This window comes from Alosa pseudoharengus, unplaced genomic scaffold (genome assembly GCF_046254945.1).
Source record: "Alosa pseudoharengus isolate Yale_2024_CS ecotype anadromous, Long Island Sound unplaced genomic scaffold, YU_APseudo_1.1 YU_APseudo_1.1_scf_9, whole genome shotgun sequence".
Taxonomy (NCBI): domain Eukaryota; kingdom Metazoa; phylum Chordata; class Actinopteri; order Clupeiformes; family Clupeidae; genus Alosa; species Alosa pseudoharengus.
In genome coordinates, this window is record NW_027468881.1 from 40,619,579 (window position 1) to 40,642,756 (window position 23,178).

The 23,178-nt window shown below is 44.8% G+C and overlaps 1 protein-coding gene across 1 annotated transcript in view; it reads right to left on the reverse strand.

The window, feature by feature from the left end:
* rapgef3 (Rap guanine nucleotide exchange factor (GEF) 3) overlaps positions 1 to 23,178 on the reverse strand; it is a 52,423-nt gene that overhangs the window by 18,420 nt on the left and 10,825 nt on the right. The window contains exons 2-6 of the mRNA XM_076276920.1: positions 17,023 to 17,067; positions 1,877 to 1,983; positions 1,654 to 1,775; positions 1,288 to 1,468; positions 746 to 830 (exon numbers count right to left, since the gene is read on the reverse strand). Of these exons, the coding sequence (XP_076133035.1) occupies positions 746 to 830; positions 1,288 to 1,468; positions 1,654 to 1,775; positions 1,877 to 1,983; positions 17,023 to 17,067 (540 nt within the window). The remainder of the gene's footprint in view (positions 1 to 745; positions 831 to 1,287; positions 1,469 to 1,653; positions 1,776 to 1,876; positions 1,984 to 17,022; positions 17,068 to 23,178) is intronic.

Below are 23,178 nucleotides of genomic sequence, written 5' to 3' on the forward strand. Positions count from 1 at the left end.
TGCTAACTATCCCTTCGCTAGCATTGCTAACTATCCCCTCGCTAGCATTGCTAACTATCAAATCTGCTAGCATTGCCACTGCATCTCCTGTCACAGCCCTGCTCTGTCCAGTGTTCCTTGGGGATCTGGGACACTGTGCTTTACAAGTTCCTAATTCCAGAGCTGCAAACCCTCACGCATTTGATTGGTGTAAGAGTGCGTGGAGCCAATCAAATGAATGAATCTCACTCTCAATGTATGAGAGTTGGCAGCTCTGCTAATTCCTTGACCTTGATTAGTTGTGACTTGGCAATACATGGCTGAATAATGGCTGTGCCTGACCTTAGCAACGTAAAACTACTTTTTGAATTAGCAGGATATGAGCTGACCTAACACAGCTCTTTAAGAGCCCTTAAGAGCTCAAAAGCAAGCCACAGTGCATGTATCAGTACTGAGATCCTCTCAGTCATCACATTACCTTACAGCTCAAAAGCAAGCCACAGTGGATGTATCAGTACTGAGATCCTCTCAGTCATAACATTACCTTACAGCTCAAAAGAGCTCAGAGATGGAGGGGGAGATGAGATGAGTCAGTGCTGAGATGTACGAGACTGTGGTGTGTGTGTGTGTGTGTGTGTGTGTGTGTGTGTGTGTGTGTGTGTGTGTGTGTTTGTGTGTGTGCGTGTGCGTGTGCGTGTGCGTGTGCGTGTGCGTGTGCGTGTGTGTGTGTGTGTGTGGTATCTCCCAGAAAGAGGATCTCACTCACTGAGGTGGACAGGTGGGCCGCGGCCTTGATGTGCATCAACTCCTCATAAATCACCTCCAGATCCTCCGCACTCCTCTGGTTCGGCCTGCAACACACGCAAACACACACAGAGAGAGAGAGAGAGAGAGAGAGAGAGAGAGAGACAGAGAGAGAGACAGAGAGAGAGAGATTATGTCTCATATGGCTGTGGTAGTGTGGTGTCTCATCCTATGTGTGTAGGTCAAGGGGACAGACTGACATGGTATGCTACAGTGGGCAGGACATATCTGCACTGGCTGAAATGAAAGCAAAATTGGTCAGGTTTGTTGTTTCCAGTAACATAAAAATGCTAAAAATCCTCTTGGGTACATTTATATGTATATATATCTAACCTAATAAATCCTCTTGGGTACATTTACATGCTTCCCAAAAATGACCCCTTTTTCGGTGTTTGAGTGGGCCAGCACATATTGCTTGGTGTGCCTGCCAAAACCCTTTTCGTTGTCACCGCTGCAATGGTAATTGGTATGTAGAGACATATTTGCTCATTAAAATGGACTCACGGTTTGCGCAGAATCATTGTGAGGAGAGCGTCAGGGCCCATCTGGACCAATAGGGAGAGGCTCTCCTGAAGCTCCTCCTCCCGGAAGTCCTTCTCATCCCCTGACTGGCCGACGTCAAACTCCATGTCAATGAAGCGGTAGAACTGAGTGTCTCTGTCCTGAAAGTTCAGCTCTTGCTTCACTACAACATTGAAAAGAAAGTTTTATTCCAGAAATAATCCAATACAATGTTTGACACAATCTGCTATCAAAGTTGCCTGTTGTCTTTGCTGCAAAGCAAGGTCTATTGGTAGTTCTTTGCCTCTGTGAGCCTTTATGTTCCCAGAATTAGAGATTTATTCTGATTCAGCTGTGGAGCACATTTACCATGAATTAGGATGCCTTCGTCCACCAGGACTTGCCACATGCCAACCGCCTGGCTTCGTAACTGGGAGCAGTCTTGTAACTTAATCAGCCAATCAACCAACTCCTTCCCGCTACAGCACTGCCTGTGGAGGAAACCAATGGGAAAGGACTGGATATCAAGTTGTGATTTGGAAGCCGCCAGTCAACGGAATCGCAGAGAGATAATGTGCACGAGTACACTTACCTGTATGTTTTTAAGTGATGCTTTCGATCCCTGATCAAACCTGGATTGCGTTCGATTAGTGCACTGTACACAGCTTTAGCAGCTTTCATGATCCTCTCTGATAGAAACTGAGAGAAGAAGAGAGGAGTGAGCAGGAGTGACACCAGTACATTAACACACAGACATCAACACACAGACATCAACACACAGACATCAACACACAGACATCAACACACAGACATTAACACACAGACATCAACACACAGACATCAACACACAGACATTAACACACAGACATTAACACACAGACATCAACACACAGACATCAACACACAGACATTAACACACAGACATCAACACACAGACATTAACACACAGACATCAACACACAGACATCAACACACAGACATTAACACACAGACATCAACACACAGACATTAACACACAGACATCAACACACAGACATCAACACGGACATGAACCCACAGACATCAACACACAGACATGAACCCACAGACATCAACACGGACATGAACCCACAGACATCAACACACAGACATCAACACACAGACATTAACACACAGACATTAACACACAGACATCAACACACAGACATTAACACACAGACATCAACACACAGACATTAACACACAGACATCAACACACAGACATCAACACACAGACATTAACACACAGACATCAACACACAGACATCAACACGGACATGAACCCACAGACATCAACACACAGACATGAACCCACAGACATCAACACGGACATGAACCCACAGACATCAACACACAGACATCAACACGGACATGAACCCACAGACATCAACACACAGACACATCATGGAGGGAAATGAAATAGGGCACAAGGCTGAGGGCAAAGCCTTTCCTTTTGTGCCCTCTGTAGAGAGGAAATCAAATCAAACGCAATAACAGACACAATGAGGCACGAGTTGTTTGGGAACGATGAGTGGAGCCCATTGGCTGAGCTTACAGTAGATTAGATTAGTGAGGAGCAAGATGAAGAAAGCATTTCCAAGTGCAGAACAACAGTGTGTGCGGTTATGTGTGTATGACAACAGTGTGTGTGGATGTGTGTATGACAACAGTGTGTGTGGCTATGTGTGTATGACAACAGTGTGTGTGGCTCTGTGTGTATGACAACAGTGTGTATGACTCTGTGTGCAGAACAACAGTGTGTGTGGCTATGTGTGTATGACAACAGTGTGTGCGGTTAAGTGTGTATGACAACAGTGTGTGCGGTTAAGTGTGTATGACAACAGTGTGTGTGGTTATGTGTGTATGACAACAGTGTGTGTGGCTATGTGTGTATGACAACAGTGTGTGTGTGGCTCTGTTTGTATGACAACAGTGTGTGTGGCTATGTGTGTATGACAACAGTGTGTGTGTGGCTCTGTTTGTATGACAACAGTGTGTGCGGTTAAGTGTGTATGACAACAGTGTGTGTGGCTCTGTGTGTATGACTGTGTGCAGAACAACAGTGTGTGTGGCTATGTGTGTATGACAACAGTGTGTGCGGCTATGTGTGTATGACAACAGTGTGTGCGGTTAAGCGTGTATGACAACAGTGTGTGTGGTTATGTGTGTATGACAACAGTGTGTGTGCGGTTAAGTGTGTATGACAACAGTGTGTGTGGCTCTGTGTGCAGAACAACAGTGTGTGTGGCTATGTGTGTATGACAACAGTGTGTGTGGCTATGTGTGTATGACAACAGTGTGTGCGGCTATGTGTGTATGACAACAGAGTGTGCGGTTAAGTGTGTATGACAACAGTGTGTGTGTGGCTGTGTGTATGACAACAGTGTGTGCGGTTAAGTGTGTATGACAACAGTGTGTGTGGCTGTGTGTGTGTGACAACAGCGTGTGCGGTTAAGTGTGCAGAACAACAGTGTGTGCGGTTAAGTGTGTATGACAACAGTGTGTGTGGTTATGTGTGTATGACAACAGTGTGTGTGGTTATGTGTGTATGACAACAGTGTGTGCGGTTAAGTGTGTATGACAACAGTGTGTGTGACTGTGTCCAGAACAACAGTGTGTGTGGTTAAGTGTGTATGACAACAGTGTGTGTGGTTATGTGTGTATGACAACAGTGTGTGTGCGGTTAAGTGTGTATGACAACAGTGTGTGTGGCTCTGTGTGCAGAACAACAGTGTGTGTGTGGCTCTGTGTGTATGACAATAGTGTGTGTGGTTATGTGTGTATGACAACAGTGTGTGTGGCTCTGTGTGTATGACAATAGTGTGTGTGGCTATGTGCACTCTAAGAAGTGATGTGTTAAAATGACACATTGCTGTGTGTGCTCAGGGACAACACATTTTTAGAAGGTTAAAGACAAATTTTAGCTATTTCTGATCCAATTTTTTAACCCACCCAGACAGCCACACAATTCGCCTATCTCCACATAATTGCGGTGTTGAAATTTACACAAAATGTGTCGTCCCTGAGCACACACAGCAATGTGTCATTTTAACACATCATTTTTTAGAGTGTGTGTATGACAACAGTGTGTGTGGTTATGTGTGTATGACAATAGCGTGTGTGGTTCCGCTCACAGCTCACGTTTTCCAAATCATTCAAACATGGCCACATTTTTCTCATTTTTTAAAACATGGCCACATTTTTCTCATTTTTTAAACATGGCCACATTTTTCTCATTTTTCAAACATGGCCACATTTTTCTCATTTTTCAAACATGGCCACATTTTTCTCATTTTTCAAACATGGCCACATTTTTCTCAATCCAACTCTCTTCATCCCCCTCTTCAGTCTGTTGCGTTTTCTCTCGCTTCACTTGAGCACTCTCTCTCTCTCTCCCTCTCTCTCTCTCCCTCTCTCTCTCTCTCCCTCTCTCTCTCTCTCCCTCTCCAACCCCTCCTTCATCTGTTGAGGAGTCCCTGTCCCGCTCCAGTACCCAAACAGACTGCCCAAACTGGGCCAGAACAACCGTCGGCCACTGATGGACCCAGCGGAGCGTGCCCTCTCTGTTGCTAAGCGGACCCTTTCTTTTTCTTCTGCCCTTCTGAGCAATTACCCCGCTGAGCAGATCAACGAGGGGCTACAGTAGGACCCCTAACTGGCACCAGCTCATCAATACCTCCGTCCCTTTGACTCTCTCACTCTTGCCCCCCCCCCCCCCCGCCCCTGCCTCCCTCTTGCCCCCCCCCCCCCCCCCCGCCCCTGCCTCCCTCTTGCCCCCCGCCCCCGCCTCTGTGTTCCTTTTCATGCGCCACATTTCCTGTCTAGTGTTGACATGTGCGGCTCGCACAGTTGCTGGTTTGTTTGAGCGTTTCCTCTGGGTGTGCGTGTGTTTGGCTGCTGTGGCACTCTTGGGACATGAGCTGAAAACCACCAACAATCCTCCTCCTACAATACAGCACCTCCTCCTACAATACAGCACTTCCTCCACTAACGATCCTCCACCTACAATACAGCACTTCCTCCACTAACGATCCTCCACCTACAATACAGCACCTCCTCCACTAACAATCCTCCTCCTACAATACAGCACCTCCTCCACTAACAATCCTCCTCCTACAATACAGCACCTCCTCCACTAACAATCATCCTACAATACAGCACCTCCTCAATCCTCCACCTACAATACAGCACCTCCTCCCTCCTCTATTAACAATCATCCTACAATACAGCACCTCCTCCACTAACAATCCTCCTCCTACAATACAGCACCTCCTCCACTCCTCCTCCTCCTGCAATACAGCACCTCCTCCCTCCTCCAGTTCTTCTGACACAGTAGGGACATAAAACAAACAGATCCCCCAAAAGTTTTCAGATCCACAAACTACCTTCTGACTTGTGAATCCCTATGCTGCACGGATGCCTCCATAGCTCAGAAGCTTTGTGGAGTCTTACTACTGCAGCCAAAGGATGTACTGTTGTGAGTAAGGAGTCAGGTGAGTTTAATGGATGTAGTGTTGTCAGTAAGGAGTATGGTGAGTTTAATGGATGTCCTGTTGTGAGTAAGGAGTCAGGTGAGTTTAATGGATGTAGTGTTGTCAGTAAGGAGTATGGTGAGTTTAATGGATGTCCTGTTGTGAGTAAGGAGTCAGGTGAGTTTAATGGATGTAGTGTTGTCAGTAAGGAGTATGGTGAGTTTAATGGATGTCCTGTTGTGAGTAAGGAGTCTGGTGAGTTTAGTGGATTTAGGGCCCTATCATGACATTCTAAAGTGCATGGGCACTCGTCAAAAGTCTATTCAAATTTAGTAGGATGTCCAGTTCACATTGGGAGGGGTTTCGTTCTCAAAAGTGGAGCGCATGGCGTAACAAGGTGTTCCTAGGTCTTTTAATCAGTCATATGGGTGTGTTTGGGGCGTAACATAATTTTAAACCAATGAGAATGACATCTGTCATTCCCTTTAACGGCGCAACACGCGATATGTCAAATAAATGCATCGGTATCTTGGCATTCAAAGGCGCATTTGAAGGAGGCTGCTTGCGAGACCGTATGGAATAGTCATTCTTAAACCATGCTTTACTAAAACCTAGCATAGCCTTCACGCATTTGCACTCGTCTATTATTTGAACTCATTGGCAAAGTGAAACTAACTTTACCAAGGAGTCAGTCAACGACAAGACAGTTATATGCAGTTACTTTCACTATTGACTGACAATGGGTTACCATCGAAAACATAGGCTGGAAAAAGCAACACTTACCCTAATGTTGCTCAAATGACTGAATAAAACAACATTTATCCTGCAGAGGAGTTGCTTATATCTCGTGACAGTGCGTCTTCAGCTGTGCTCCATACGTGTCTCTCGCCTCTCCCCTAATCACTTTTAACCGTCATTACCAATTTGCAAATGATGGTGAATAACTACTCATCATGAGATGTACAGTATTTCGTAATATCTTTATTCTAATTATGTTTACCATTGTAATCGTGCAATTTGTAATGCTTTGCATGGACGTGCGCTGGTGTGCGTTCATGAATGATAGAAGGATGGTGCGTGCACCTGCCAATATGACTGTTGACATGCGCTCTTAAAATAGCATATGAACAACTCGCCATTGACTTCTGACCAGGTTTAGGTGGTGTATGATAGCAATGCGCCAGGTCCCTCCCTAGGTTGTTAATTGCCACACCCCTGGGCGCAATGCTTAAAAAATAAAGGTGCAAAATAACGAATTCAACTTCGCGCCGGTGAATAACGAACTTTACGCCATGCGCTGGTGACCCAAAATACAGCCCGTAGTGTTGTACTGTAAGGAGTCTGGTGAGTTTAATGGATGTAGTGTTATGAGTAAGGAGTCAGGTGAGTTTAATTGATGTAGTGTTGTCAGTAAGGAGTATGGTGAGTTTAATGGATGTAGTGTTGTGAGTAGAGTATGGTGAGTTTAATGGATGTCCTGTTGTAAGTAAGGAGTCTGGTGAGTTGAATGTTTTAAGGAGAATAATGTTGTAATGAGTTTTAAGGAGAATAATGTTGTAATGAGTCTGGTGAGAAGAATCTAGAATTTGAAACAGCTGGACACAGAGGCCAGTGTCAGACACAAACGAGTGAAACTGTTTTTGTCGGCTACGTCTTTGTTTATTGTTTTCAGTGTTGGCCTGCCCCCCAGGCCTGGTCTGGCAGGAGCTCCAGAGGAGGTGATCGGCCCCTGACCCATAACAGATCAGCTGACCCCAGACTGCGTTGGAGGGGGGGAGGGGAACCCCCAACACACTCCTCAGCCCACCCGCTCCACACAGGACAGACCAAAACACCGCCACCCTGACAGAAGCTTAATCAAAGGGAAGTACATGTCAGCGTAATTACTACAGGCTTGTTTTGAACACCAAATGGACTTGTGAACAACTCTACTTCCTTAAGTGCAATTAGTGAGCTTCTTCATGATGACATTGTATTCATATAATGTATCCACTATAGTAGAACAGTTCATTTACTCATATAATGTTATCCACTATAGTAGAACAGTTAATTTACTCATATAATGTTATCCACTATAGTAGAACAGTTAATTTACTCATATAATGTATCCACTACAGTAGAACAGTTCATTTACTCAAATAATGTTATCCACTATAGAACAGTTCATTTACTCATATAATGTATCCACTATAGTAGAACAGTTCATTTACTCATATGTATCCACTATAGTAGAACAGTTAATTTACTCAAATAATGTTATCCACTATAGAACAGTTCATTTACTCATATAATGTATCCACTATAGTAGAACAGTTAATTTACTCAAATAATGTTATCCACCATAGAACAGTTCATTTACTCATATAATGTATCCACTATAGTAGAACAGTTAATTTACTCAAATAATGTTATCCACTATAGAACAGTTCATTTACTCATATAATGTATCCACTATAGAACAGTTCATTTACTCATATAATGTATCCACTATAGAAAAGTTAATTTACTCATATAATGTATCCACTATAGAACAGTTCATTTACTCATATAATGTATCCACTATAGAACAGTTCATTTACTCATATAATGTATCCACTATAGAACAGTTCATTTACTCATATAATGTATCCACTATAGAACAGTTCATTTTTAAAGGAGTGTGATTCTGACGTTTCAAAGCATGTTCCTCTGTCTGATATCCGACGCAGAGGCCGCTCCACCACTCGACTGCCCCCCTGCCCCCCTGCCCCCCTGCCTGTGCCCACACACACTGCCCCCGTGCACCCCTGCACACTGCCCGCTGGCCCCGCTGCCTCTAAATCTCTGTGCTGACGTTCTGACTCCCAGGCACCGAGCGGGACTGCCAGCGGGAGTTCACGGCTATCCCACAACCCCTCCCATCGGACCACACAGCCGCTCCGTCTGACGGGAGACCTCTGGCCTGAAACGTACCCTCTGAAGCTGCATGACGTATCTGAGTGCTCATAAATCGGTACATGCTGATACTTTTGGACTGACGCTGCATCGACTGTCTCCAGTGCAGTATGTACATCTGACGTGCGGGGCAAACCTCGGCTGATATCGCCAGACTCGCTCACTTTCTGGAGTCGCTCACTTTGTGGAGTCGCTCACTTTCTGGAGTGAGTCTGGGTGCTCGCCATTGGGAAATGTTTCCAACCCTAGCGTTATGATGAGCGTAGACTTTGTGTTTACATTGAAATCACTGCTCCTGCCTATCAAATCACATTGATCAGGGATTTCTAATGTTACTTCCACCTTTACAAACTGATAATAAACTGCATCGGCAGTCAGGAACCAGTCATGTACCTTTGCTGTATTAAATGTACACATTGTTGCAACTGTTCTTTTTTAAATATTTGCAGTCATTGCTACAGGCGTTTACCACTGTCACTTACATTTTCAAAACTAACAATCCTGGTGGCTGAGGGAAACGTGAGTGCGTTTAGAGGGGCCAGACGAGTCTTTCAGTGAGAAGGAGATGAGACACAGGTGGGCGGGGCCAGACTAGTACACGCCCACAGCAAAAATCTCCCCCAGTACACCCCCCCCCCCCCCCCACACACACACACACAGACACACACACGCACCAAACACACACACACACACACATACACTCACACACACGCCCTGTCCTGGCATTTCCCCATTTACTTTTCACATATTTACATTTCCACTCTCATCACTTTGTTCACAAACAAACTCAGAGAGCTCTCTATTTGCGGAGTCAAACGCGCAACAAAACAGCCCAGTCACAAGTGCCCTGGAACAGCCCAGTCAGGGTGCCCTGGGGCCCTGTGACTCTGTGAGGTGTCTACGGTGTCCTGTTTGAGAGACACGGCTCTTGCTGAATGCATGCAGGTCATGTGAGATGTGAGACTATTGTTGTGAGACTGACTGGGGCTGTGCCAAAGGAGATTGAGAGCAGGATGTAGGACACTGTTAGCACCAGCACCGTTAACAAGCTCTTAACTCTGGCCCCATGGGGCATCATTATGGGTTCAGCACAGCAACGGGTTCAGCACAGCAACGACACGGCACAACGACACGGCACAACACGTTACCACTAGGGCTGGGCGATATGGCTGAAAACTGTATCACGATATAAGTATTTCATATTAGGCGATATCGATAATTATTGATTTTTAAAAAAATCTATTTCAGATAAGGACCAGAAGAAAAAAACTTAACCTTCTTCTGATTTTAATCACCTCAGCTATCAATCAAAGCAAACAGGGAAAAGAAATAGCAACACAATCATGAAAAACACTCAAATAAATAAATGTGCACATAAGTCTGAATGAAAAGCAGCACTAGTTGAAGCCTGGAATTATTGTAAAAGTAGCTTAATTTGCTAGTTTATCATAGTTTACTGGTTAGACTGTTCAGTTTCCCCCCGCCACCTCGACACACACCGGCATGGGAGTCGAACGCTCTAACCACTGAGCTAAAAGCCCAGGCTTCCAACTCAGTGGTTAGAAGCGTTCTTACGGTTAGGGCTGTGAGGATTTACACGGGCAACTAGCACGCTAGCTCAGTTCGCCTCCGTTACACCAGCCCTAGTTACCACACTAGGCATAAAGCTGACCTAAACAACACATTGCCCCACTAGGCATGAAGCTGACCTGTACAACACGTTACCACACTAGGCATGAAGCTGACCTGTACAACACGTTACCACACTAGGCATGACGCTGACCTAAAAAAAGAAAATCATAATCAGTCACCCATTGCAAAATATCCCAGTTCCCACAAGATGTTTTTATTTCTGTGGGTTATTTTGGACAACTGTCTTTAAAGAGTCAGACTTGTGTCAACACACTTTGTTTTCCTTTTGCATGAAATGCTCTGTTTGGGGACGCAAAAATCAACAACAATATCATCGGCCAGAAAAACAAATCATCCCATGAGTGACCAGAGCTTCTGTATCATCCCATCAGTGACCAGAGCTTCTGTATTGATCATGTTGGATCCTTTCATTTGGGCTCCATCCTGTGGAGGAGGAAGTGTGTGTGTGTGTGGAGGAGGAAGTGTGTGTGTGTGTGTGTGTGGAGGAGGAAGTGTGTGTGTGTGGAGGAGAAAGTGTGTGTGTGTGTGGAGGAGGGAGTGTGTGTGTGTTGAGGAGAGAGTGTGTGTGCTGTTGAGGAGGAAGTGAGTGTGTGTGGAGGACGAAGTGTGTGTGTGTTGAGGAGGGAGTGTGTGTGTGTTGAGGAGGAAGTGTGTGTGTGTTGAGAAGGAAGTGTGTGTGTGGAGGAGGAAGTGTGTGTGCTGTGCTGCTAAGGAGGGAGTGTGTGTGTGTTGAGCAGGAAGTGTGTGTGTTGAGGAGGAAGTGTGTGTGTGTTGAGGAGGAAGTGTGTGTGTTGAGGAGGAAGTGTGTGTGTGTTGAGGAGGAAGTGTGTGTGTGTTGAGGAGGAAGTGTGTGTGTTGAGGAGGAAGTGTGTGTGTGTTGAGGAGGAAGTGTGTGTGTGTTGAGGAGGAAGTGTGTGTGTTGAGGAGGAAGTGTGTGTGTGTTGAGGAGGAAGTGTGTGTGTGTTGAGGAGGAAGTGTGTGTGTTGAGGAGGAAGTGTGTGTGTGTTGAGGAGGAAGTGTGTGTACTGAGGAGGAAGTGTGTGTGTTGAGGAGGAAGTGTGTGTGTGTTGAGGAGGAAGTGTGTGTGTGTTGAGGAGGAAGTGTGTGTGTGTTGAGGAGGAAGTGTGTGTGTTGAGGAGGAAGTGTGTGTGTGTTGAGGAGGAAGTGTGTGTATTGAGGAGGAAGTGTGTGTGTTGAGGAGGAAGTGTGTGTGTGTTGAGGAGGAAGTGTGTGTGTTGAGGAGGAAGTGTGTGTGTGTTGAGGAGGAAGTGTGTGTGTTGAGGAGGAAGTGTGTGTGTGTTGAGGAGGAAGTGTGTGTGTGTTGAGGAGGAAGTGTGTGTGTTGAGGAGGAAGTGTGTGTGTGTTGAGGAGGAAGTGTGTGTGTGTTGAGGAGGAAGTGTGTGTGTTGAGGAGGAAGTGTGTGTGTGTTGAGGAGGAAGTGTGTGTGTTGAGGAGGAAGTGTGTGTGTTGAGGAGGAAGTGTGTGTGTTGAGGAGGAAGTGTGTGTGTTGAGGAGGAAGTGTGTGTGTGTTGAGGAGGAAGTGTGTGTGTTGAGGAGGAAGTGTGTGTGTGTTGAGGAGGAAGTGTGTGTGTGTTGAGGAGGAAGTGTGTGTGTGTTGAGGAGGAAGTGTGTGTGTTGAGGAGGAAGTGTGTGTGTGTTGAGGAGGAAGTGTGTGTGTGTTGAGGAGGAAGTGTGTGTGCTGCTCAGGCTGGGCTGTCCACGTGGGCGAATCAACACGCTCGACCTGCACGTGACCCCCGTGGGATGCCTGCAGCCTTCGCTACAGAGAAATAGAACTCAGTGGAGGCAGGCCGGCCGGCCGGCCGTGGGCAGCCGAGAGCTCTCACCAGCGCATGGTGACACTCCAACACTACACACACACTGAGCACAAGACAACGGCTATGTGTGTACAACACTATCCACACACTGACCACAGGACATCGGCTATGTGTGTACAACACTATACACACACACTGACCACAGGACATCGGCTATGTGTGTACAACACTACACACACACACTGACCACAAGACAACGGCTATGTGTGTACAACACTATCCACACACTGACCACAAGACATCGGCTATGTGTGTACAACACTATACACACACACTGACCACAGGTATCGGCTATGTGTGTACAACACTATACACACACACTGACCACAAGACATCGGCTATGTGTGTACAACACTATACACACACTGCCCACAGGTATCGGCTATGTGTACATTATAGTCTTCATTTTTACAGTGAATAAAATATACTAAGAGCTATTGGTGCTGAATCAAAGTGTGCTTACTCCTAAGGCCTATTTACAGACCTGCGAAGCCTGCAGGGGGGTCTGGGGCATCCCCCAGTAGAAATGTAGGGATTTTAACATGTAAATAAAGCATCCTGGTGTACTCAGAGATTAACATAAAGGGAACAAAATGCCAACAAAAAAAACAACCAAACCAATGGGTGAAAACATTACATTGTTTTTTTCAATTGATAAGACAGTATTGTACATTTAACTATATTTTCACTTTATTACCAATATCTGTAGTTTCATTGCTTCTAGGCATAATTCTAATTGCATATGGCTTGCCATATCTGATGTTTAGACATTAAACGTTACAATGGCTTGCCACAGATGCACACACTGCCAGGTCATGGAGCAACGGCAAGTAGACTAATCAAACATCCCTCAAGTTTATCCAGTGTGTTCCCAAATGCTTCATTAAATTTGATGTGTTCGCCCGTAACACGCGGCAGTGAAGGCGGCTTAAGAGTAAAATGTAGAAGTGCCAGGACTGCGCACTGGTGAGTACCGACCCACCTCGAGTCATCCATATTGTAACAGGAGACGACAGAACCCTCCATACTGTAACAGAACAGGACAGAACCCTCCATACTGTAACAGGAGAGGACAGAGCCCTCCATATTTTAACAGGAGAGTACAGAACCCTCCATATTGTAACAGGAGAGGACAGAACCCTCCATATTGTAACAGGACAGAACCCTCCATACTGTAACAGGAGAGGACAGAACCCTCCATACTGTAACAGGAGAGGACAGAACCCTCCATACTGTAAAAGAACAGGACAGAACCTTCCATACTGTAACAGGAGAGGACAGAACCCTCCATACTGTAAAAGAACAGGACAGAACCCTCCATACTGTAACAGGAGAGGACAGAACCCTCCATACTGTAACAGGACAGAATCCTCCATATTGTAACAGGACAGAACCCTCTATACTGTAACAGGAGAGGACAGAACCCTCCATACTGTAAAAGAACAGGACAGAACCATCCATACTGTAACAGGAGAGGACAGAACCCTCCATACTGTAAAAGAACAGGACATAACCCTCCATACTGTAACAGGACAGAACCCTCCATATTGTAACAGGACAGAGCCCTCCATACTGTAACAGGAGAGTACAGAACCCTCCATATTGTAACAGAACAGTACAGAACCCTCCATACTGTAACAGGAGAGGACAGAACCCTCCATATTATAACAGGACAGAACCCTCCATATTGTAACAGGACAGGACAGAGCCCTCCATATTGTAACAAGACAGAACCCTCCATATTTTAACAGGACAGAACCCTCCATATTGTAACAGGACAGGACAGAACCCTCCATACTGTAACAGGACAGGACAGAGCCCTCCATATTGTAACAGGACAGGACAGAGCCCTCCATATTGTAACAAGACAGAACCCTCCATACTGTAACAGGACAGGACAGAGCCCTCCATATTGTAACAGGACAGGACAGAGCCCTCCATATTGTAACAGGACAGCCTTGAAGGGTGACAGCTCAGCAGGCTACCTGAAAACCACTACAAGTTGCCTCCTGCCTCCTGTTCTTGCGTCACCTTGGCAACCATACAGATCATGTCTCTGGAAGTGGCTGCAGCTTTGCTGCTACAAAATCACAGGAAAAGCATAGAGCTGATAAGGTCGGCCAGCCTTCCGGAACACGCCGCCGCTACAGCAGTTTCCCCCGTTAGCCAAGAGGGTCCAAAATACCTCAGCTGGCTCCTGGAACAGACTAACAAAACACAACAAAACACAACACAACACTCAAGGGCCTATGGCTACTCCAGAACTGGCTGGCTTTGAGTTGAAGGGAAAAGGCATTTGAAAGCCAAGGCATTTAACTAAACACAATTGTAGATCTGAAGGTCATCGGAAAATAACTACAGTTAATGTTGTGGGGATTATTACTGTGCTGAGAATACGTTTTGCAGCACCACAGCAGGAGAGCTCTTGATTCAAGGAAAACTAAATGGAGTTCATTTTAGCGTGAAGTCTGGTCCTCTAGGCTATAGAGTTCAGTTCAGGAGGTGTACGGCTTTGTGATGGGCAGCTCTAAGAAATGGGGATAAGCCACACAACAAGGGGTAGGGTTGGGTATGGTGTGTGTGTGTGTGTGTGTGCGGGAGGGGGGATTGGGTTGGGTAGGGTGTGTGTGTGTGTGTGTGTGTGTGTGTGTGTGTGTGTGTGCGGGAGGGGGGATTGGGTTGGGTAGGGGTGTGTTTGGAGAGGGTGTGTGTGTGTGTGTGTGTGTGTGTGTGCGGGAGGGGGGATTGGGTTGGGTAGGGGTGTGTTTGGAGAGGGTGTGTGTGTGGTGGGGGGGGGGGTCGTTTGAGCAGTTAGGGCTACAGGGCTGAGTAGTGCCCTTTAGACTCCTTGTGACGTTCCTTCTGCCTACCAGTCTTGGAATGTGTGCTTGGGTCAGTGTGTGTGTGTGTGTGTGTGCTTCTGTCAGTGTGGGTGTGTGTGTGCTTCTGTCAGTGTGTGTGTGTGTGTGTGCATGTGTGTGTGTGTGTGTGTGCTTCTGTCAGTGTGTGTGTATGTGTGTGTGTGCATGTGTTTAATATGTGTTTGAAGACTGCCCCTGACAGCATGTGGGTTATTAACACAGTAAAAGAACAAGTTCAGCAGTTGTGGAGTTTGCAAGCGCTGCAACTCTGGGAGGCCAGACGAGGAGACTCTGAACAAGCCCTTTGAGTTACACTACTCTTTTATTGGGCAAGGAAATCACTCCTCAAGCCCTTTGAGTTACACTACTCTTTTATTGGGCAAGGAAATCACTCCTCAAGTTATTAATTACTTGGGCAAGTAAATCACTCCTCAAGTTATTAATTACTTGGGCAAGTACATCACTCCTTAAAGGCAACGTTTTCGTGTTAATTAATCATCTTCGTAAGTCGGTATATGGTTAAATGACTCATTACGGGGCGAATGAAGGTTCTCTCGCCCACCCCTACTGCCTGTAGGAAGAATATCCCACTTGCAAGTTCGGTGTATCCTACCCGCCGACCAAAGCAGGATCAGTTTACAGCACAGAGGCAGGCTAACGAAACTCTAGAGATTGTTGCAAACGTGTGTATAATGGCAGAGCCAGTGAAGAAGCAGTGAAAACCCTTGACGGAAGATGCAAAGAAAAGGAAAAGAGCTTCAGACCGAGTGAGGGGGAGTTTCGTAGAGAAAAAGCATCAGGCTTGCCTGGTGTCCCTTTAAGTTGGAAACAGGAACTACTAAGATATGCAGAGGACAAGAGAGAGAGAGTGTATGAGGGAAATCATGTAATTACTGTAATGTCATTACATGTCAGAATTGCTCAGTACTATCATAGAGCTGTGACAGACTTGGTTGATGAAGACACAGAGTTTAATATTTAACATACAGTACGGTGTGGGACACACATGGAACACAGCATTCCTTCTTCTCCCAAACACTCAGTTATTAGCACATCACATGACCCTGCAGCGAAGGAAGGCATCTTGTGATGAAGGAGCTAACACTACTCAGAAGCTGCGCCCACAGGAGTACACAGAGAGAGAGAGAGAGAGAGAGAGAGGCAGAGAGAGATAGAGAGAGAGGGGGGGATAGAGAGAGAGAGATAGAGAGAGAGGGGGGATAGAGAGAGAGATAGAGAGAGAGAGAAATAGAGAAATATGGAGAGAGATAGAGAGAGAGAGATAGAGAGAGGGGGGAAGAGGGGGGTAGAGAGAGAGAGAGATGGGGAGAGAGATAGAGAGAGGGGGGAGAGAGAGAGAGAGATAGATAGAGAGAGAGAGAGAGAGAGATGACCACTTTTCATGCTTCTCAGCATTGCTCCGTAAACACACTGATTGTTTTGCAAGAGGATGCCATGACAGTGAAGAATGAAGGAGACGTCGTGTATCCCACCGGCCAAACTTTACAGCATGTTGGTCAGCGGAGCTGTGTGACTACGCTGGGAACGCTAGGGAGCCAAGCCGCTTATTGCTGCCCAGACGACACACACACACACACACACACACACACACTGCATCAGCACGAGGCCGTCGCATTCGCACACAACATACTCACACACATCACACACACAACACACTGACACACATCACACTCACACACACACACAACACACTCACACACACAACACACTCACACACACAACACGCACACACACAACACACTCACACACACAACACACTCATACATAGAGGATGCCTATCTATTCATCAACATCATAATTATACATTTCATATTTTTCAAATGTCTCTGGTTTGAATTGTTTTTATTTATCATGAGACTCCACTATTTTCCCCGCGGAGCCTGGGAACCTGCATCAGTACTTCTGAACATGATGGAGAAGAGAGGCCTCCACGCCCCCTACCTGCTTCATGGTGTCCTTTGTGTCCAGGGCGTCTGGCAAAGGGGTCTGGAGGAAAGAGAGAAAGAGGGAGACAGATGAGCGCACAGTCAGATTCATATTCAGCAGGAGTCCTTTAACAGAGCGCACAATAGGGCTTTGACTCCGAACTTCGTTATTCGAATATAATTAGATTCTTTTAAAAATTAAAGATATTCGAACAAATTTTAGGGATCTCTTAATATAGATAGGTAGATAGATAGATAGATAGATAGATAGATAGATACTTTATTGATCCCCAGGGGAAATTCAAGGATGTTCAAATGAATGAATGAATGAATATTCAAACCTGTAGCCTATGGAGATCATTTTTTGTAAATGTATTTGGTTTTAAAAGTTGTTTTCAATTCAGATTCCGAGGTTTTTTTCACGCCTGGTGAAGTAAAATCGCGAGCTCATTAGCAAGGCTATTATTGGTCATCTGGGCTCCTATAGGTGACATTGGCATCCTGGCTGGCTCATGCTTAGTGAGTTCCCACTTTTATTTTAAACTTAACCTTCCTCTGATTTTAATCACCTCAGTTATCAATCAAAGCAAACAGGGAAAAGAAATGGCAACACAAACATGAAAAACACTCAAATGAATAAATGTGCAGATAAGTCTGAATGAAAAGCAGCACTGGTTGAAGTCTGGAAATATTGTAAACAAAGTAACGTTAGCTTAATTTGCTATAGTCTACTGGTTAGCAGGGTTCCCACACCTTGGTTAAGATCAAATTCAAGAACCTTTCAAGGACTTTCCAGGCCCAATATCCTTAAATTCAAGGACCTAATGTGTCGATAAATTTTAAGCGTGGGCAATGGCATGGTTAAACCATGTTACCTCAACAGACCAAGGATACCTTGTCGCAGTTTTCTTTTATTTTTGGTCATATGACAGATAGTAGGCATATTCTATTTTTCATGTTTGTATTTTGCATAAAACTGAGCTGAAATAAACTTGTCCTAAACAAGTAAAAACTCGTTACCATGAACCTGTCGGTTTATTCATCAGAATGTTAAATTAAATATTTGGGCAACAAACACTACACGCGGGAAACACGCAAAAATCATGCTGGCCGTGTACATGTTAATAAGCGGAATTGTACGTAATTGTATGGATTTTTTTTCCTCAAAAAGAAATTCAAGGACTTTTAAGGACCTCCATTTATTTATGTCTCTTTTCAAAAACTTTCAAGGGCCTTGAATTATTTTTTTCAGATTCACAAACTTTCAAGGATTTCAAGGACCCGTGGGAACCCTGGGTTAGACTGTTCAGTTTCCCCACGTGTGTTTATGTTTCAAATGAATACTTTTTCTCCTTGGGACAGGCCCGTTTGAGTCTTGGAAAATACTTTTCCATTTGCATCGGGATTGAGATGATTCGAATTTAGCAGTCAATTTGAATGCAACAGTTTTGAACAAATTCGTGCAGTGTGCTAATGATGCTAACCAGATTTAATAGCAATTTAGCCAGTCGTCTTGCACGATTAATGTTTGGATTACACGTGCATGCTGAGGAGGGATGCGCCTGTTGAGAGGGAGAGGCGGCTCGTGTCCATTATCGCGGCAAAGCCCATCGCGCCGCACATAGCCCATTGATTTCCTATGGAGAGCGGCAAGGCGTGGTTTAAGTTTCCGCAATGCACCTTGGGAAGGCGGCGCGGCCATTCGAACAGAGGCGGCGCGTCAAGAAGTTGGGCTCTGCTGAACTTTATGCAAATGAGAGCGGTTAACGCGAGGCGGTTAGCCAATGAAAGTACATCTTCGGTAAACAAGTTCTGTCCTTTGCTCTAGTCTTCCGGTCCGGAACAATAGCCTGCGAGAAATATTTGTTCCGCCTGATAATCGTGTAGGTTTTATGAAAATATATTAAGCTATATAGTGGCGAAGAAGTTAAGTTTAGAACAAGTTCGCTATTGCACCCTATCAAAAAGACCTTGTTGGCCACTTGAACCAAGACAGAATGTGCTTTGGAGGAACATGTCAGTGATATTTGTGAGTGTTTCAATAAAATATGTTAACAGTAGTAGGCTACCTCCACTTTAGTAGCCTATGTTAGCTGGCATGTTAGATAAAATAAAACGTTACACCATACACTTTAGCCTATACACGGCCACAAGCGGCGACGGGAGAGAGGGCTAGGCGTCTGCAAGCGTCTACGCGCCGCAATAATGGACACGAGCCGAGAGAGAGTGCACGGGGCAAGGAGAGTGTGTTGAAGTAGGCCTCCTCGATCGCCTACTCTGGTAGAGTTTGACATACTACAATGCTTACTGAATGTTATATCAAGCGTATTTTTTATTGATATCGATTACATGTCTATTGCAATACATATCGCTATCGTTTTATCGCCCAGCCCTATGCTCAATAATAACAATTTTAACACACGCATAAATACTCAGCCTTTCGTGCACGTAGTCTATTGACATTGACTGACACACTGCCCTCTGGTGGACAGAACATATAGAACTTAAAGGAGAATTCCGGTGTGATTTTGACCTAAAGTGTTTTGAAACATGATACCGAGTGTGAACGTATGTCTCATAGCCCATCTCGGCTTGTCCCCTGCACTCCGAAATCTGGCGCTAGTTAGCCGATGCTACCAACAAGGCGGTCAATGGTTGTGCCTCGGCATCGGCATAGCCATGCAAATAAATCACTGTTTTACACCATTTACGAGGCTCAATGTATCTCCACACTTCATTGGCAGACTTCCAAGGGCCCTGACATTTAAAACGAGACATTGAGAACTTTGAAAAAGCACTGGTAGTTTACTTACAAGACGATATATACAGACAGTATCTTCTCGAAGTTTAGCGTTTGCAGCCATCTTGAATTTAGTCACGATAAGTCGAGCGACGAGTAAGAATGAACAGGTATGATAAGGGATCAGATTCCAAAAATAATTCCGTGGAAATGCATGGATTCCAGTTGCTGCTACTGGAAGAAACTGTAATCCATGCATTTCCACAGAATTATTTTTGGAATCTGATCCCTTATCATACCTGTTCATTCTTACTCGTCGCTCGACTTATCGTGACTAAATTCAAGATGGCTGCAAACGCTAAACTTCGAGAAGATACTGTCTGTATAAATCGTCTTGTAAGTAAACTACCAGTGCTTTTTCAAAGTTCTCAATGTCTCGTTTTAAATCTCAGGGCCCTTGGAAGTCTACCAATGAAGTGTGGAGATACATTGAGCCTCGTAAATGGTGTAAACCAGTGATTTATTTGCATGGCTATGCCGATGCCGAGGCACAACCATTGACCGCCTTGTTGGTAGCATCGGCTAACTAGCGCCAGATTTCGGAGTGCAGGGGACAAGCCGAGATGGGCTATGAGACATACGTTCACACTCGGTATCATGTTTCAAAACACTTTAGGTCAAAATCACACCGGAATTCTCCTTTAAGTTTGATACCAATATCGGTCTTACTGAAGACATATAATGATTAAAATATTATAAATACATATTTGAATATATTTGAATTTTTATATTAATAAACAAACAAACTTCGAATATGATTTTTGGGCAAAAGTCAAAGCCCTAGCACACAATCAGATTCATATTCACCAGGAGTCCTTTAACAGAGCACTGGTGTTATTTAGCAGGGGTCCTTTAACAGAGCACTGGTATTATTCACCAGGAGTCCTGTAACGGAGCACTGGTGTTATTTAGCAGGAGTCCTTTAACAGAGCGCACAATCAGATTCATATTCACCAGGAAGCCTTTAACAAAGCGCACAATCAGATTCATATTCACCAGGAGTCCTTTAACAGAGCACTGGTATTGAGCTCCTTTAAGGTCAAGAGTGAAATGAGATGCAAAGAAGGACACTGCAAGTGCTGTGAGGGAGACATTAGAAACTGATAAAGTGCCAGTGACCTCTAGAACTGGACATCCAACACACACACACACACACACACACACACAGATGCCATTTACCTCTAGAACTGGACATGCAACACACACACACACACACATACACACACACACAGGAGCCAGTCACATGGCAAGAATTCCACACCATGTTTCGGTATAGTATTTTAAAGCACAATGCAGTTATGTCAAAATAAACATCAAACAACGTCAAACTCATTTTTATGTTACAATGACTTATACAGTAATATGGAGAATGAAGTCTCAGACATTGTCATTGCAGGCCCACAATACTTAATATTAGGCTCTATGTAACGCTATTTAATGAAGGCATTACAGCAGCCACAGGGATATGTAGCGCTATAAGATATTACAGCAGCCACAGGGCTATGTAGCGCTATAAGATATTACAGCAGCCACAGGGCTATGTAGCGCTATGTAAGGGATAATGTATAGAGCGCCGGTCATTATTGGGAAAATAAGTCCAACCCCAATGCGCAGCGGAGGGGTCTTGTTCCGCCCTGAAGGGACTTATTTTCCCAATAATGTCCGGCGTTCTATACATTATCCCACTTATTACACGGCTACTTGCCAAAACGAAATAATAAACTCCCCACGATGTGACTTTAGCCTACATAGCCTAGCCTATTTGTTACCGTTCATCGTGGCATTTGCTGAGAAACAAATAGTTTGCAACAACACATGCTGAACTTGAATCAAACATTCTTTAGAACACAGCTGATCAACCTTCTGCTTTCACTTTTGAATGAAGTATAGGGCTATGTAGCGCTATAAGATATTACGGCAGCCACAGGTCTTTGTAGAGCTATAAGATATTACGGCAGCCACAGGGCTACGTAGCGATATAAGATATTACTGCAGCTACAGGGCTACGTAGCGCTATAAGATATTACTGCAGCTACAGGGCTAGGTAGCGCTATAAGATATTACGGCAGCCACAGGGCTATGTAGCGCTATAAGATATTACGGCAGCCACAGGTCTACGTAGCGCTATAAGATATTACGGCAGCCACAGGTCTACGTAGCGCTATAAGATATTACTGCAGCTACAGGGCTAGGTAGCGCTATAAGATATTACGGCAGCCACAGGGCTATGTAGCGCTATAAGATATTACTGCAGCTACAGGGCTAGGTAGCGCTATAAGATATTACGGCAGCCACAGGGCTAGGTAGCGCTATAAGATATTACGGCAGCCACAGGTCTACGTAGCGCTATAAGATATTACGGCAGCCACAGGTCTACGTAGCGCTATAAGATATTACTGCAGCCACAGGGCTATGTAGCGCTATAAGATATAACTGCAGCTACAGGGCTAGGTAGCGCTATAAGATATTATGGCAGCCACAGGGCTATGTAGCGCTATAAGATATTACGGCAGCCACAGGTCTACGTAGCGTTATAAGTAGGGCTGTAACGATTTACAATTCGAAACCGAAATCGCGACATTCATATCCACGATACTGTGTCACGGTGTGAAAAGGCAGAATCGCGACACACCCTTTCTAGTGTTTACGAGGCCGCAAAAGCAACCCACATCTCCCGCTTTACTTATCGGTAGCCTACGTTGTTCAAAAAACAAATAAATAAATAAATAATAATTTCATACCTCTCCTTGCTTTCATTGTAGACTATGTGTGCAACTTTAACAAACAGTATAGAAGTAAACCCCCTCTCCTTGCCCCTCTCTCTCGCGCTCCCTCCCTCTCCCTCTCACTCTTCCTCCCTCTCCTGCTCAATGAACACGGCGACTTAAATAAAACATTCACAATCGTGAAAGCAAGGACGCATAGAAGAAGACTAGCTAAATTACTATTAAATTCGCTTAGCATCATTAGCATGCTGCACATATTTGTTTAAAACGCTTGCATTGAAGTTGACTGATCATCTCAATACCAACGTTTCCCAAAAAAGGCCTGTCCCAAGGAGAACAAGTATTACCTTGAAACTTAAACACACATGGGGAAACTGAACAGTCCAATCAGTAGATAGGCTAAGCTAGCCAACTATGCTACTTTGTTTACAATATTTCCAGGCTTCAACCAGACAGCTGAATTAAAGAGGTAGAGTTGTAATAAAAAATTGTAGGCCTAGGCCAGGGGTCGGGAACCTTTTTTGCCTGGAGAGCCACTTTTACCAATTTTTTATTTTTTTTTATCTCAGAAGAGCCACATAAAGACGGTTACAAGAAAAAGTTTAGATATTTAACGTACATTTACTTTCATTCAACAGAGGATTTT